The sequence below is a fragment of the Syngnathoides biaculeatus genome, chromosome 19, assembly GCF_019802595.1.
Source record: "Syngnathoides biaculeatus isolate LvHL_M chromosome 19, ASM1980259v1, whole genome shotgun sequence".
Classification (NCBI taxonomy): Eukaryota; Metazoa; Chordata; class Actinopteri; order Syngnathiformes; family Syngnathidae; genus Syngnathoides; species Syngnathoides biaculeatus.
The window spans coordinates 944,575-960,406 of NC_084658.1; the positions used below are offsets into that span (position 1 = coordinate 944,575).

Below are 15,832 nucleotides of genomic sequence, written 5' to 3' on the forward strand. Positions count from 1 at the left end.
AGATTCCAATTTCTCTTAATGTTTCTTTGTTACTACCTCTTCCAAATTAAGATCAACCAATACTTGAAATTCTAGCTGTCACAAAAACAAAACAGTCTAACAGTTAGTGTTGTTTTTTTGTTGTTGTATTTTTAGCATTTGCGATGGGAGTATTTAAAACTCCCATTGCACAGCAAAATTGTTCCAGGACAAAGGCATACAGTTCCTCTATTCTGTAAGACCAAGCATCTGAACTTGCCAGTCTCAAAAATATATAAAATTAGCAGTTGCACTAACACTGCATACACATTTGTTTGCCAAATTCAATTACAGATGCACACCCAGCTATTCTCACAAACATGCAGTAGTTGTATTATATGTACACATTACACTTGCTGCAATATCTCAAATAATGTGCACCCGCAAAACTCTCCTTAAAATTCAGGAAAACCTACCTATATATAATACAATTTTTTACAAAGTATGAGTTTGCTTCTATCCATATGATCAGAACTTGATTCTGTGGTGTGTTTTCAACTAATTATTCTGAACTTAAGCCCTTGATTTGAGCACTTATTCTTTTTTTTTTTTTTTTTTAAATACACCCTAATTATATTTAGCAAATAAGAAAACAGTTGCCCTTGAATGTTTGATTACCCAGGCAGAATTTGTCAGACGGGTCCAATTCTTTAAAGAAAACATGAAGGAGCAGGTGAAACGCTAACTTTATTTTGAAGGAATTCAAATTAAGCATTCCAGAAAAGCATTATCAAATTATCTAAAAAACGTAACCACGAAGGAAGAAATTAAAATGATTGTTGTTCAATCAGTAATTTAAAAAAATAAATACAATTCTGCCAGGGTATGTAAACTCATGAGCGTCAGTCACTATGTGCCGTCATACGTACACTTAAGTTTGGAATAAAAGTGTAGGCTACACTTTTATCACCAGTAGGTGGCAGTGGCATTGTGTAATGAAAGTGTACAGCTTTTTCATAACCACTCGGGAAGCATACATTTGCAAAATGTGAGTTTTTTTTTTTCATTGGCCCCTATATCCATGTATATATGGACTATTACTATGGACTTGACAATTTGCGGCCGGGGGACTGCAGATTAAACAAAACAGTTGCACAGAACAACAATCACAAATTATATCACATCACACAAAGGCGACAGGAGACAGAGACTCCACTACAAAAAGACTACGGCCATCGCCCTTAACTTACGGGGTCTTTTGCACCGGAGCACTTTGAGTTCTGTGTCGAAGACCTAAGCTCAAGCCTTACAGTTTGACTCTTTATACTTGGTTCAAATTGTTCTTTTCATCCTGCTCATTGAAGAAAAGAATCAAAGAATCGGATATCAAAAATTGGCATGGCCACCAGACTAAACCTTGGTCGTTGCCTTCCTTTGTTCATAACCAACATTTTTTACAGAAATGCTGAATGATTTGGCCATTACATTGTCGCATTTTGCCAACATGACACAAAAATATTTGAAATGGGTACAGAAGATTTTGTCCAGATCTTGCTTTTGAAGATTTTAGGGTAAAGTCTGATCAAAATCAAATCTCCCATTTGAAGGGGAACTGTTTTTGGGAAAAAAAAAAAAAAAAAAACAGGTCAACTATATGTTTCCATGTTCAACAGATTTTATTTTTCTGTAGCTCAAATAAAGCATAATGGAGACAAAAAAAAGTAGAGTAAGGGGGGGGACTAATTATAGGTTTAACAATATATAACACTGCCACTATTATTGATCAATATTCAGAGGAATACCATACTCAGTCTGAGCATAGAGGTGGCATGAAAACAAAATTGAATAATAAAAACAGCATGAGTAGTAATGGTAAATTGAATAAGTAGTAGTACAGTTATAACAAGTGATAATCAAATTGATGATGAAATGTAAGATAATAAAAGCATATCTCCTTAAAAACCTATTTCATTTGGACAGTGCAACTCCACATTTGTTTGTCTGTGTATATCCCAGTCTTGACATCCGAGCACTCAGATCCTTGATTCACATAAAAGATGATTCCCAGACAAACATTTTTTTTTAAAAGTTATAAGGAACACTGCCACCCTTTTTGTTTCAAGACACGCCAAGTCACTTATCACATTGCATCCATGGCTATGTCCATTTTTGAAATGTCTGTAGCTTGTGCAAATATAGTGGACTAGTGCAAGAGTGAAGCTGTGGGATGTCCTTTATAGTTTGCATTTGTGAACACCTCTTGATTGCTTTTTGGTTATATTTTTAATTGACTGAAAGCCCCTCACCCCCCTCCCCCCAAAAAAATTACTTTGGAATATCACATATCTTGTACAAAAACATTTTAGTTTTGCAATTTAGTTAAAACTAACCATAGTAACAATATACAAATTCAAATGGAAGGAAAAAGCTCTTTAGTGAGTTGTGTGTCCTTTAACACAGCACCATCTGATTAGTTCTCAGTCAACAGAATACATCGCTGGAATGAAGTATACACAAGTGGCCTTCAGGATATTTGCGAAAGCCAATTTCCTCCCTTGTTTGGTTTGCACCTATAACGTCGCATTTCACGGCACGGGCATTACCAGCATTAGTAACTAAAGCGTTGGTGGGGAAAAACTGAATAACCATCTAGCTTGCCAAGCTAGTCAGTGGGATCTTTCGTGCTAACAAATGCTTAATACATTTATTCAATAAGCGTTTACATTTTGAAGCCATCTTAGTTTAAAATGAGATGAACACTACTCACAAAAAGTAACGTATTGTGGGATTTTTGGATTAAATTTCTAGATTGACCTAAAATGCAGAATAACTTTTACAACTGAAGTTTATTTTACCTTTTCTTAACTTGAAGGTAAATGTCACAAACTGTTCACTTTCAAAAATGTTTGCAGAACCTGGTGTTCGCTAACAAGGTGCTGAAAAGTAAAATTTACCTGAGGCGTTTGAGCCATGAAATTTCAAGGATGTCTGCTTCTATTACTTTCAGTGACTCTTCCAGTCTCTCAATGTGTTAAAAGCTGTTGATGACATTCTTTGACAGTCTGAGAATCAGTGGCCACTTCCCTCTGAGAATATCTTGTTTGAACCCTCACAGTGGCAAGGTAGTGTTCATGTGATGTTGGTCTCCTGATGTCAACATGTTATTAGCACAATGAAGACTATTGTTTAAATACCAAATCTAATTAAATCAGGAAATGTATTTGCCAGTTCCTAGATCACACATACCTTGTTCAGGTCCTTGTTAGAAAACGACCCCAAACAGAAGAAATGTTGAGCAAACGGGAAGCGAAGTGGCTCAGTAATATCTCGCGCGGAGATCTCACTCGTCCCACAGTTTCAAGTCGTGTGTGCAGCGATCACTTCATAAGTGGTAAGTTTAAGCCTAGTATTGCACTTTGACCATATCCTCCCATCGCTATTTTTACATGTATGTGTTGTTTGCTGTGTTTTATATTACAAGACTAACGGTGTTTGATAGGTCCATCCAACCCGGCCGCCGATCGAAATCGGCCGCCAGTGACAGGCTTTTCGACAGTTTAGGATACAAACGTATGAATGTGTGTTGTGCGTTTGCTGTCTGTTTACTGTCTGTAAACGTCAAATTATTTTTAAGAAGGAAATATACTGTATATATATTAAAAACAACACGAGTATGCATGTAGCACCTATCCACATAATCGTGTTTTGTAGAACTGAGAACAACGGACTTTTGGTGAAATGCACTGTGCAGGTTACTATGCGTTCATGTGATGTTGGTCTCCTGATGTCAACATGTTATTAGCACAATGAAGACTATTGTTTAAATACCAAATCTAATTAAATCAGGAAATGTATTAGTCAGTTCCTAGATCACACATACCTTGTTCAGGTCCTTGTTAGAAAACGGCAAGTTGTCAAAAAAGTTCTAAAATGCTAATAGTTTGACGTGATCAAAAGTTCAGAAAAGGTCAAAAGATCACCTGGAAAAGGTTATAGTCCTGAAATTTCAACTGATACGACTATCGTAACCTTTTTGTGAGTAGTGGTTGTATATTTCATTAGGGCGGGGAATATAAACCCACAGGATCATTTTTTTTGGCACCAACACAGGATCAGACTATTTCCTTGGCCGAGAAAAAGCTGGTTACGATTTAACAGGCAGGGTCTACTCACGTGAGAGCAAAAGAATGACATTCACAAAACTCCACCACACCTGTGCATTAAAAATTGGGAACAGCAATTGATTTCACTTTCATCCCTGTAAGTTTCTTGAACAATATTATGCTTACACCTAAAGTGTGACTGAAGAGACTATCAAGAAAAAAAACCCATAAAAACCACAATTTATATTAAGGCATCCAACATGCATGAATGCATCTTTCCATAAAAAGACACTCTCATCAGAATGCTTAAAAACATTTCAATGTAATATGTGTCAAAGTGCGGTATGCCAAGATTCCTCGCTATTTATATAACCTGTTTTGTCTGGATTGTCATGAAAACTATAAACATGGGATAGGGGGGTAGGGTATAAAAGCCCTATTCGTTCTAGAGTACCTCTACTTTATCCCAAATTATGTACACTGAACACTCCTCAAATCACATCCTTTAGCAAAAGAATAAAAGTGAGACTTAACACAGATGTTACATTTGTTCAGTCCATTCATGTAATACACAAGCAATATTTGCCCTGGAGGTGAAAGCACCCCCCCCCCAAAAAAAAATATTCAACATGAGGAAAGTGGGAGTTATTACTGCGAGTATTTCATGTTATTCCAACATGGCAGAGAAACAGTATCAGTCTCTTCAGTTCAAGCCTGGAAAGCGGAGTCCCTTTAGGGTTTTGTAAGAGGATCATTGAAATTAAATATGTTTGGGTGAAAGGTGAGATGACTTGAAGTATTATCCAACACTCTCAGCAAATTGATGAACTCAGCAGCAGCATGAGAACTGTTTGGTGTGGATTCACTGTGAACTTGACGAACATATCCATTTGAGTCATCAAAAAGGTTGAAAATGGGATATTGCATGAAAGGGAGGAAAAGCCAACTTCAAAACCAAAAATTAAGTTAGGTGAGAAATAGTGCTCAAACGAGTTTATTAAAATTGGAGGAGCCCAAACGGGTCCAAATAGTTAGTGTGCAGACCAATCCTGATCTGATCTGTTTTTTTTTTTCTTCTTTTTTAACTGTTGCTGGTGGCTGCGGATGGAGGCAACTCGATAACAACTATGCCTCCGGAACTGGCACTGGAGCCGGTTCCAGTAGAAGACGATTGACAGACCTGCAAACTGAGGTTGACGCCGCCCGACCCTCTGTTGCCAGTTTCGTTCCTGTTGAGCGCTGTGGGCTGCCCAAAGTTAGTGGTCCGCAGCTTGGCAAGGTGAAGCGACGAGAAGACATGGGCCCTTGCCGCTGCCCGTGATTCAAAGGAGACCTTGCAGACCTCACAGCAGCCCGTCAGGGTCTCGTTGGGTGACGCATGACCGGTCGCGGGAGAAGTAGGAGACTCTGTGATCGTGAGCTGAACAGGTTTGGGCAGGATGGGACGGTTGGCTTTGAGAGCATTGTACTGGAGGTAACTTCCTGAGGTCATGAACACCTTCCCACCACCGGCTTGAGAACCCTGGGAGTGTGTGGTAGATAGAAAGAGAGGCCAAAAGGAAAGGGTTTATGAACAGTGGGTTGGTATTTCTAGAACTGAAATATTTTATTTTCCTTTGAGGATCAGTTTTCCTAACTACTCATTTGAGATGCAACGTTCTAATTTGGAGGAGCAATTTGAGTAGGTCCGGCGTTAAATGCCGGGCTGTTGTACTTGAGTAATTCAGTATTCGAGTCTTAAAAATCTATCGGATCGAGGATTAACTGTCTTTGCATGGTAAAGAGCAATTATGAATACAAAAGACCCTTCACTAACATGAGCAGTTTGTTTCATTTTAATAAATCTGTTTTATTTATCAAATTCTTGTTCATCAACAATAAGAAAAAAGGCATGAAAATTTTTGGTGCAAATTGACAAGCAACTGGATTTTTAGCAGACTGTTTTCTTCTTTTCCTTTTGGCTTGTCCCGTTAGGGGTCGCCACAGCGTGTCATCATAGATGAACGCATATATTTGTTTGGCACACTTTTACGCTGGATGCCCTCCTTGACGCATATTTGGGTACATGATCCATTTTACCCTCATTCTTTTCTGAACACCTTGGTTACATTTTTCCACTTACATGACTCGAGTGCACCGCCCTCTTGAGTGAGGCCCAGAACGACGGCAACCGCTTAGTGGCCGGGCCTGCACCTTTGGGGCCCATTTGGAAAAAACAACATGGGTCCCACTTCCTATGGGCTCACTGCCTGTGGAATGGGCCAAGGGGGCCAGGTGGAGTTTGTGCTGGGTTGCGGCCCAAGTTGGGCTCACGGCTTGAACCTCACATTCAGCTCTGGCAGGGAGAGAGAGTAAGCTGGTGTGCGAGATCAACTCGTTCAGACTGGAAATAGTTGGACTTGTCTTAACGAACAGCTTGGGATTTAGTACCAGTCTTCTTGAAAGTGATTAGACTCTACCACGGTGAAGTTGCCATGGTGAGAGGCGCAGACCTGGTACGCGTATACTGATTGCATTTACATTTTAGTAGCTGTATTTTGTGGTTCACGTCAGTGGGAGAGAAAGTAGCCTTCCTCCACCTTCAGGTGGGGGGTGACGGGTCCAGACTGTTGTATATGCCTATGCACCAAACAACAGGTCAGCGTACCAATCAGTCTTGGAGGTGTTGCTGTAGAGTGCCACGACTGGGGACTCCCTTGTTTTGCTTGGGGGGCTTCAATACTCACGAGGTAATGAGAGACACAAAAACCTGTGTCTGGGAAGAAAGCTTGCCCCAAATAGAATCAGAGTTCTGTTGTTGGACTTCTGTGCTTGTCAGGGATTGTCCATAACAAACACCACATTTAGACATAAGTGTGTCCACATGTACAGTCTTTGCCTGGATGTCGACTCAGCCCCTGGAAACCTCAGGTATCTTGAGATCCGGCTTGAAGGACCAAGTAAATGTCAGGTTTACCAATTAGACATTCATTAAACATGAAAAAAAGGAAGCAAGGACACCAGTTCTAGTTTGACAGCTTGCGAGAAGAGGAACTGTCTTGTACAATTCACCACTGCACCCCCTTTATCCTCTCCTCAGCACCTCTATTTATTTAGTTTCAAAACAGCCCTTATTTACATGGATGTTACAAAAAGGAGACGAGCGAGCAAAACATATTGGGAAACAAAGTGCACATGTTCGTCCGTTTGCGTGTGTGTGCGTGCGTGCATGTGTGGTCATCATTTCTTTATCAGACAACAGGTGCTCCTGGTTCTAACAGTTCTGATGATTAGATGTTTTTGTTCTTGTGCTATCTCCTGCTAAGTGGCTGCCTCGTTATCTAGAGCAGACCAAAAGCAGATGTATAGTAATTATATTCACAATTATTCCTACAGTTTAACACAAAGTCCCAACTACCAAAGAGAAGGTTGATGGATGTTGGGACAAGAGGGCAGTTGGTGTTAGATAGTAACATGCAGGAGATAGGCGAAGATGGAAAAAGATGACATGCTGTGGCAAACACTAACTGGACAAAAAGAAGACGACAACGTTCCAACTTACTTGGAAATGTGTTTGCAGTTAAAATGCTCTTCATTGGCAGGGCACCGGGTGTAGATGAGATCTGCCCAGAGTTCCATAAAGCTCTGGATGTTGCGGAGCTGTCTGCCTGACACACCTCTGCAGCTTTATGTTGATATCAATGACAGCTGCCCTTCATTGGCAGACTGGGTGGTGGTCTTCCCTTTGAAAAGGGGAGACTAGAGGGTGTGCTACAACGACAAGGCGATCACACTCCTTAGGCTCTGTGGTTCTGGAGAGGAGGGTCAGTCTGGAAGTTGATTCTCAGAATCAGGAGGAGGTACAGGTATGTGGCTTTTGTCCTGGTCATGGAACAGTGGACCCATGCTACACCCTCAAGGGTCAATGGGCATTTGCCCCACCAGTCTATGTGCTTTGTGGACTTCGAAAAGTCTCAATGTCTCTCTGAAAGTACTGTGGTGGGTGCCCTAGGAATACTGGGTACTCGAAACCCTAAAAAAGTGCTGTTTCATCCCCATATGACCAGTGTTGGAGTTTGGTCCGCATTGCTGGCAATAAGCCAAATATGTTTCCAGTGTGAGTTGGAATTTGCCAAAGCTGCCCTCTGTCACAAATTCTATTAGCTTGGATGGACAGATTCTTGCCACGGCTGGTGATCCAGTTTGGTGGCCTGAGCATTGCATCTCTGCTTTTTGCAGATGTGGTTCTGGTGCCTTTAAGCTGTGACCGACTCTCACTAGAGTGGTTTGGTGGATTGTAATGCGGTTGGGATAAAAATAAGCACCTCTAAATCTGAGGCCATGGTTTTCAGTCAGAAAAGAATAGTGTACCCTCTTTGGATCGGGGATGAGATCTTGCCCCAAGTGGATAACATCAAGTATCTCAGTTTGTGGTGATACAAACTCTCAGTCTGTCATTGTTAAAAAGAGATGAGCCAAAAATGCAAACGTCTCTATTTCCCAGTCAATATACATTCCTAACCACACCTGTGGTCATGAGCTGTGGGTCGTCACCAAAAGAACAAGATCACAAATAATAGCGGCTGAAGTGGTGAGCTTCCTCTGCAGGGTACTCAGGCTCTCTATTAGAGGCAAGGTGAGAAGCTCGATCATCCAAGAGGTTTTCAGAGTAGAGCCGCTGCTCCTATGCATCAAGGTCAACCAAATGAGGTGGCTCAGGCATCTAGTTAGGATCTGCCCTGGACGCTTCCTTGGTGAGTTGTTAGAGATGAGTTCCAAAAGGAGGCAGCTCTGTGGATGATCCAGAACATGCTGGAGAGACAATGACTTCCAGCTGGTGTGTAAACACCACATAATTCCCCTTAAGAGGTGGACTAAGTGGCGGGGGAGAGGGAAGTCTTTGACTTCGGTGCTTCAGCTGCTCCCCCCATGACCTGACCTTGGGTAAGTGGAATGGTTGGATGCAATTAGTGTACCACTTACAGATCAGATGGAATTTTACTGCCCATTAGTTCAGAGTGACTACAATGAGCAAACTTACAACCACCTTCCATCCATTCATCCATCCATCTTCTACCGCTTTTCCAGGTCAGGTGCCCGGAATATCTCACCAAGGAAGCATCCAGATCAGATGCCCTAGCCACCTCATCTGGCTCCTCTCAATGTGGAGGAGCAGCGGCTCGACACTGATCCCACCCAGATGACCGAGCTTCTCACCCTATCTCTAAGGGAGAGCCCGGACACCCTGCAGAGGAAACTAATTCCGTCTGCACATAAATGAAATTGCTTCTGAGCAGAACATCAGGCTATCATTTGATCTGCGCATGTCACACTACAGATTTTATACGCCTGGTCGCAATAAATCACAATGTAAACAGTTTTCAATGACAAGAGTAATCAAAAAGCAAACACCCTAGTTACCTCATTTAATGTATGTGGTTCACATACAAGATGGGATATTTTGGCGAAAATAAAGGCCGCTTTTAAAAACGATTACACATTCGCCATTTGCTGGGTTTTGCTCTTGCATTTTATCAATTGGACATCCTGTTCAACAGCAACCGAGCTTTGCTCCACTTCTGCCTTTTCAGTGATGAAGTAATTGCTAAGCGTTATTAGGATTTCTAATTTTTTTTTTCCTGGTAGGAGACTATTTGTGCCAATATTACTGGTTTCAGGACATGCACTGCCGCACTACGATTGGCAGCAGCAACATTTCTTTGAGAAAGTCTGCGCGGTTCAAGCCGCTTCATGCTGAATTATATGACCAATACGGAAAAACAATGATTTCTGTTCTAAATGATGACGTTGCATCTTGCACATCTGTGACTCTTATAAGGAATAGTTCCAATAAACAATGCCTCTTTTTCTTTGTTCTGAATGTTATACCAGGGCCGCATCGACAGCCAGAGAAATATTCCTTGTTTTTAAACACTTGGCCAATAAAACTGATTCTGATATACAGTACTGACTCTCAATGGGTTTTATCACGTACAAATTGTGTATTCACCACTAGGGCATTCGCTACATCTGATCTATGAATAAAGTGAATAAAAAAAACTTAAGATGCTTCTGTACTAAGTCACTGCAGATGTGCACTGGTAACAAAATAATGGTAAACTGAGAAATTAGTTTGAAATGTTTAAAACTTGCACAGTCAATGACCCAAAAAACTGCAAATATGTTTGAAGCCCAATGGGAATATTACATCAACTTACAAAATAGAAACACAGCAGATTAAAAGAAATATTCTATGTGACTTGTAAGAAAATAAGAGCCCAAAACATTATGCTATGACTGGTATAACAGCAGAAATATTTTCATTGTTTTGTGTACAACAAGAAAGAACAGTGGTGGAGTCAAACATGCTTCATCGTGTCAAAGACACTGCCCATTTATATGGTAAAAAAGCAACCTACAGCAACATATTTACTTTATTGGTGGAACGAGGATGAAAAACTTTCCACAACTAAGTAATAGAGCCAAGAAAAAAAACAAAATGTGCTCTGTCCTGAGTTGTTTAGCATTGAGATGTGAAAACCATGAAATAAAAGCTGGGATTCTAAACCTAGTATTCATCTTTTGATCTGAAACCCAAATTTCTACAACATAAAACAAAAAAGGAATTCATCTCGTCATTCCAATACTTTTGGAGGGGCGTGTATGAATCTAGGATGCTATTCACATTTACATAGACAAACATGAAGAAACAACACTTTTTATTCATGTTACACTCACAGGACCTGAAGTGGGAGACGAACATCCAACTCCATCCTCAAAAAAGCCCAGCAAATGATGTATTTTTTGCGGCTTCTGATGAAGCACGGCCTGCTACAAGAGCTGCTGTAACAGTTCTAAACAGCGGTCATCGAATCAGTGTTGTTTACCTCTATCACAGTTTGGTTTGGGGCTGGCAAGAAAAAGGACAAACTCCGACTGCAATGGACAATCAAAACCACTAAACGGATTTTTGGCACCACCTTAGAAGACTTGCTCACCACTTCAATTAGGACTAGGGTGGGCAGGATAATTTCGGACCCTTCACATTTCGGCCACCAGCTCTTTCAGCTTCTTCTGTCAGGTAGGCGCGACCAACCAATGCAAGTCAAAACTAGCGGCATTCAAACTTTTTTCCCCTCTTGCAATTAAGTCATTAAATTCTTGAACAGCAAACCTACTATATTCTGCCGCTCACAGAAAAAAAAGATGGAGTAGTGTAGTTTTCAACAAGGCTGGACAGACTCTGTGGAGAGAGAGAGAGAGGGTTCTGCTGTGTGTCTAATTTGTATGACAAAATTGCAAAAAAGAAATGGTCAAATATAAAGCACGCCTTCAACACAGGGCTTACTGTGTTTGTATCAAAATATCCTGCAGGGGACTGCAGGAAAAAAGCAGGTCAAGAGCTACTTTTCAGAGTCTAGTTAGTCAGCAGCAACTGTGTTTGGACCCAACTAGAATAGCAATCTAACTCGCATTGCTGGTGCTTTAGCAATTATGAGAAACAAAGGCATTCACAGATGGGGAGTATGCCAAAGCATTCATTCTTGATGTTGCCAATTAACCTTTTGACAACTTTTCCCATGAAGACCAGGTAATCAAACGACTAGAGAGGAAGACCAAATAAAAGGTTGATGAATGTTGTGAGGGAAGATACGAGGACAGTGGGTGTTAGAGAGGAAGATGCATGAGATAGGCTTAGGAAAATGATGACACTCTGTGGCGACCGTTAATATGCTGTTGCTAACCAATGATAAAATTACTTACCATTAATGCGACTTCTGGTGTTGCACAGTTTTGCTGTTGGCTTTGGACTCTGTTTCATACGTCGTTAGATTAACCTTCATGCAAGTGTTGAGACTTCCATCTGTTAATTGTCAATGCAATTCAATTTGATTTGCCATCATGGTATGATGGTGAACAGTTCTTGCTGAAAAAGGCATGTCTGATTGATTAGTTTGATTATTTTGTCATTATGTGAAGTTGCCAAAATGTTTATTGGCAACATCAAATATGAATGCTTTGGCATACTCCCAATCTATGCAGCAGCAGCAGAACCCTCTCTCTTCACAAAGGCTGTTTATTCTTGTTGAAAACTTCAGTACTCATCTTTTTTTTTTTTTTGAGCGACCTTTGTCAAAAGCGTTTCTATAATTAATTGTTCTAACCTGAACTGCATTCGACCCTTCTGCACCTGCGCACACCGACTACCACAGCAAACTACAGAAACCCCACTAGAACAAACTGTCTCTGCGTCATTTGCATTGCCTGCACGACAGAAATCACATGTACAGCATGTCGTTATGAGGGCTTTGCGAGCCGTATGCAACCAACAAAGGAGCCAGCCAGCTATCGCTCGTGAGCCACAGGTTCCCAACCCCTGTGGTCTTTTCTTTGGAAACAGAGTCAAAATGGCTCTGAGTGTTAAAGGTTGCTGACCCCTGGCCTAGAAAATCACTGCCTGCTCTCCCTAGACAACATTGCCACCTCTTGGTAACATAGCACAGCTACTAACATTGGTGAGGAATCTTCCCACCCCAGTTAAACCCGATCCCCTCTGGCAGGGATTACGGCTCCAACAAAATCAAAAAGATTTTTTTCCCCCAAGGGCCATAAACACCTTGAACATAAACACTACCTGACCACCATAACAATCTATTCAACTGCATTTTTGTTTTTCTTACTTATCTGTGCAATATCGGAGTACAAATAGGAAATAATCTTAATGCCTGGACATGGGCAAGAAGAATTTTAGTTCTTTTTTGCAATAACTGCCCCTTTATTGTAAATATTTCATCTGACTCACTTTATTTTTACATATCCATTTTATTCAATTGTATTTATATTGTTTAAGCATCTTGTGGAGTAGCGCTCGTTATCTTGTATGCACAGTCCTATAATGACAAAAACTTTTGATTTGAATATCTAATTTCACAATGTATCAGTGCATACGGTGGATGTTCCGGTGCGACCGGTTTCTCCTAATAATCATGTCAACCAACTCCTGGGCTTTTCCTGTCATAGTCCCAACATTCAAAGTCCGTACACTCAGTTGTAGGCTGTGCACATTCCTCTTCTTCTGCTGACGAATCTCTTCATTGTCTTTGACTCACAGTAGTTGAATTTCCACCTGCGCCCTCCAGGTTAACGGTCCCGGGGGGTGGTGTGATTAACCCAGGCCACGACCGATTCAGTATGGGATTCTGTTGATGAACGCTCATATTTGTTTGGCAAAGTTTCAAGCCAGATGGCCTTTCTGACACAAGCCTCTATCCTCAACCCATTTATCCGGGGTTGGGACCGGCCTACAGATTGCACTGGCTTGTGCCACCAAAGAAATGTATTCAATGGTCTTCTTACTGGACTCGCCAAAAATAGCATTAAACAGCTGCAGCTCATTCAGTATATACAGTGGTACCTGTCCTTACAAAATTAATCCCTTCCGGAAGTCGTTTCGTAACTTGAATCTTTTGTAAGTAGAAATCCATTTTACATGTAAATAGCCTCATCCGTTCCAAGTCCCCCATTCCCTGCCGCCAAAAATAAGCAAAGTGTACATAATGTGAAGAATAACAAAATGTTCATTTACCTTTGGCGTTGAATAACAATGCGAAGAGAAAGGTGCGTGACAAGCAAAAAGGCTTCGTGGGGGGTTGAAGGAGGTATGCACACAACGTAATTCCACTCAAAATAAATTCGACAAACTATGAATTCAAAACAAACATAACTTTTTTCCCCTTTCAATACTTCGTGAAGTACAAATCCGAGTGTTTGCGTTTGATGGCTTTTAATAATCTTGCAGAAATGTGCAGGGCAAACGTCATCAAAGTGAGCGATAGCCCGACTAGTTAGCATATTTTCCGGATGAATCTTTTGAAAAAAAATTCAAAAATGTCATGAAATTTCATCAATACCTTTTTTACTCTAGCTGACGGAATACTGCCAAGTCCCCATCCTCACTAAACTGCTCCTGTATTGCCGATTGCTGTGTGTTGCATCGCCTCTAGCCGTTAGCTCCTCCGTCAAAAGATCCTCGTGGTGCTCTTTAACGTGGAAAGATCCTCATGGTGCTCCTGAACAAACTCGATGTCCTCCTCACAGCCTTTCCCAGTGAAAATTTCTTCAACTTCAGGTTCAACCTCCACTTCGATCCTCTCAAAATTCCGTGGAGCAACAGAATGAGGCCACATGCATGCACGACTTTTTCGTATTTCTCAACAATTGGTTTTTTTTTTTTTTTTGGATGGACAAAACAACTCTCGTCATCGTCTTACTGGCAGTGGCCATCCATTTCTTGGCCCATGGTGAAAAAAGATGAATAAATCCGCAAAGTTGTACAGTACAAGTGTGCGCAAGCGTATAACAATGATTCGGTGGAGAATATACAGGATGTGAGTCATGTCTAAAGATTGACGTCACTCCGAGCCAATGGAGGGATGTGATGCTAAGAAGATGTTACCTGAGAGCCAATGGTAGACCAACTCTATCGTGCCACACAAACCAAGAGAGAGGAAGTGCCACAGAAGTGACGTAGCCCCATGTGTGAATGTATTTAAATACAGGTTTACTTTTTTAACCATGGTTTCCAGAGTATTTCCATCTTTAAATATTTCTTGCACCATATGCTGTTTTAACTTCTTAAAAACGCTTTTAATAATGTAAAGCACGTTGAGTTACCTCATATATGAAACGCTTCATACAAATCAATTTGCTTTGCTTTAAAAAGATTAGCAATACCTGCAATTTTCATCATAAGCATACCTCACCTATGAAACAAAATGGGGAAAAAAATATCCAGAAAAACTAATTTTTTTAGAATGAAAATTAAGAAAACTTGGTGGAAAATAAGTATGGATTACTTATAAACTAAGGATCTCTGGTTCTCATGGACCTGCAACTTTAAAAAGGCTCCGTCCTCCATTCGTTATCCGTATTAATTGAACCTGTTTTAACTAATATATATTGAAAAAAAAAAACAAACAGTCTTCAACCTCAGTCACACTCCAGACTCCACAATGACCAAAAGTAAAGATCTGTCAAAGGACACCAGAAACTAAATTTCAGATCACCACCAGGCTGGCAAGACTATCTGAAATAGGTAACCAGCTTGGTGTGAAGAAATTATTAGAAAATTAAAGACATAGACCATTGATAATCTCCCTTGATCTGTGGCTCAATGAAAGATCTCACGGGATGGAAGTCAAAACGATGACAAAAATGCTGAGCAAAAATCCCAGAACCACACAGGGGAACTAATGAATGACCCACAGAGAGCTGGGACAGAAGTAAAGGTTACGAGCAGCCACACACGATGGCGCCAGGGACTCAAACCATGCAGTGCGAGACACGTGTACCTGCTTAAACCAGTATATGTCCAGGATCATTTGAAGTTTGTTCGAGAACATTTGGATAATCCAGAAAAGGATTGGGAGAATGTCATAGAGTCAGATGAAACTAAAAGAGAAATTTGTTAAAAACAACTTGTCGTTTGGAGGAGAAAGAATGCTGAGTTATATCCAAAGAACACCATAGTTTCCGTGAAGCATTGGGTGGAAACGTCATACATTGGAACATTTTTTGCATTGACGAAAACGGGCTGGCTCTTTCAGAATTACAATGATCCTTACTTCACAGCCCATGCAACACATGAGTGGCATTGTAAGAAGCATTTCAAGGTCCTGGAGTGGTCTAGTTGGTCTCTAAATCTGTACCCCACAGAAAATCTTTAGGAGTTTAAAGTCAGTGTAGCACAGCGACCATTCCCAAAACAATGTTTTTGAGGAGATCAGGATCAA

At 40.8% G+C, this 15,832-nt stretch overlaps 1 protein-coding gene across 9 annotated transcripts in view; it reads right to left on the minus strand.

Annotated features, from left to right (window-relative positions):
* Positions 1 to 15,832, minus strand: part of zfhx2 (zinc finger homeobox 2) — an 88,204-nt gene that overhangs the window by 14,066 nt on the left and 58,306 nt on the right. For 7 of the 9 annotated variants that reach the window (XM_061805261.1, XM_061805259.1, XM_061805264.1 and 4 more), the window contains one exon: positions 1,616 to 5,583. The exons of 1 other annotated variant lie outside the window; for it this stretch is intronic. In XM_061805261.1, the coding sequence (XP_061661245.1) occupies positions 5,143 to 5,583 (441 nt within the window). In that variant the 3' untranslated portion in view covers positions 1,616 to 5,142. Of the gene's footprint in view, positions 1 to 1,615; positions 5,584 to 15,832 lie in introns of those variants that run through there. One more of the 9 variants, XR_009792728.1, reaches the window with a different exon arrangement.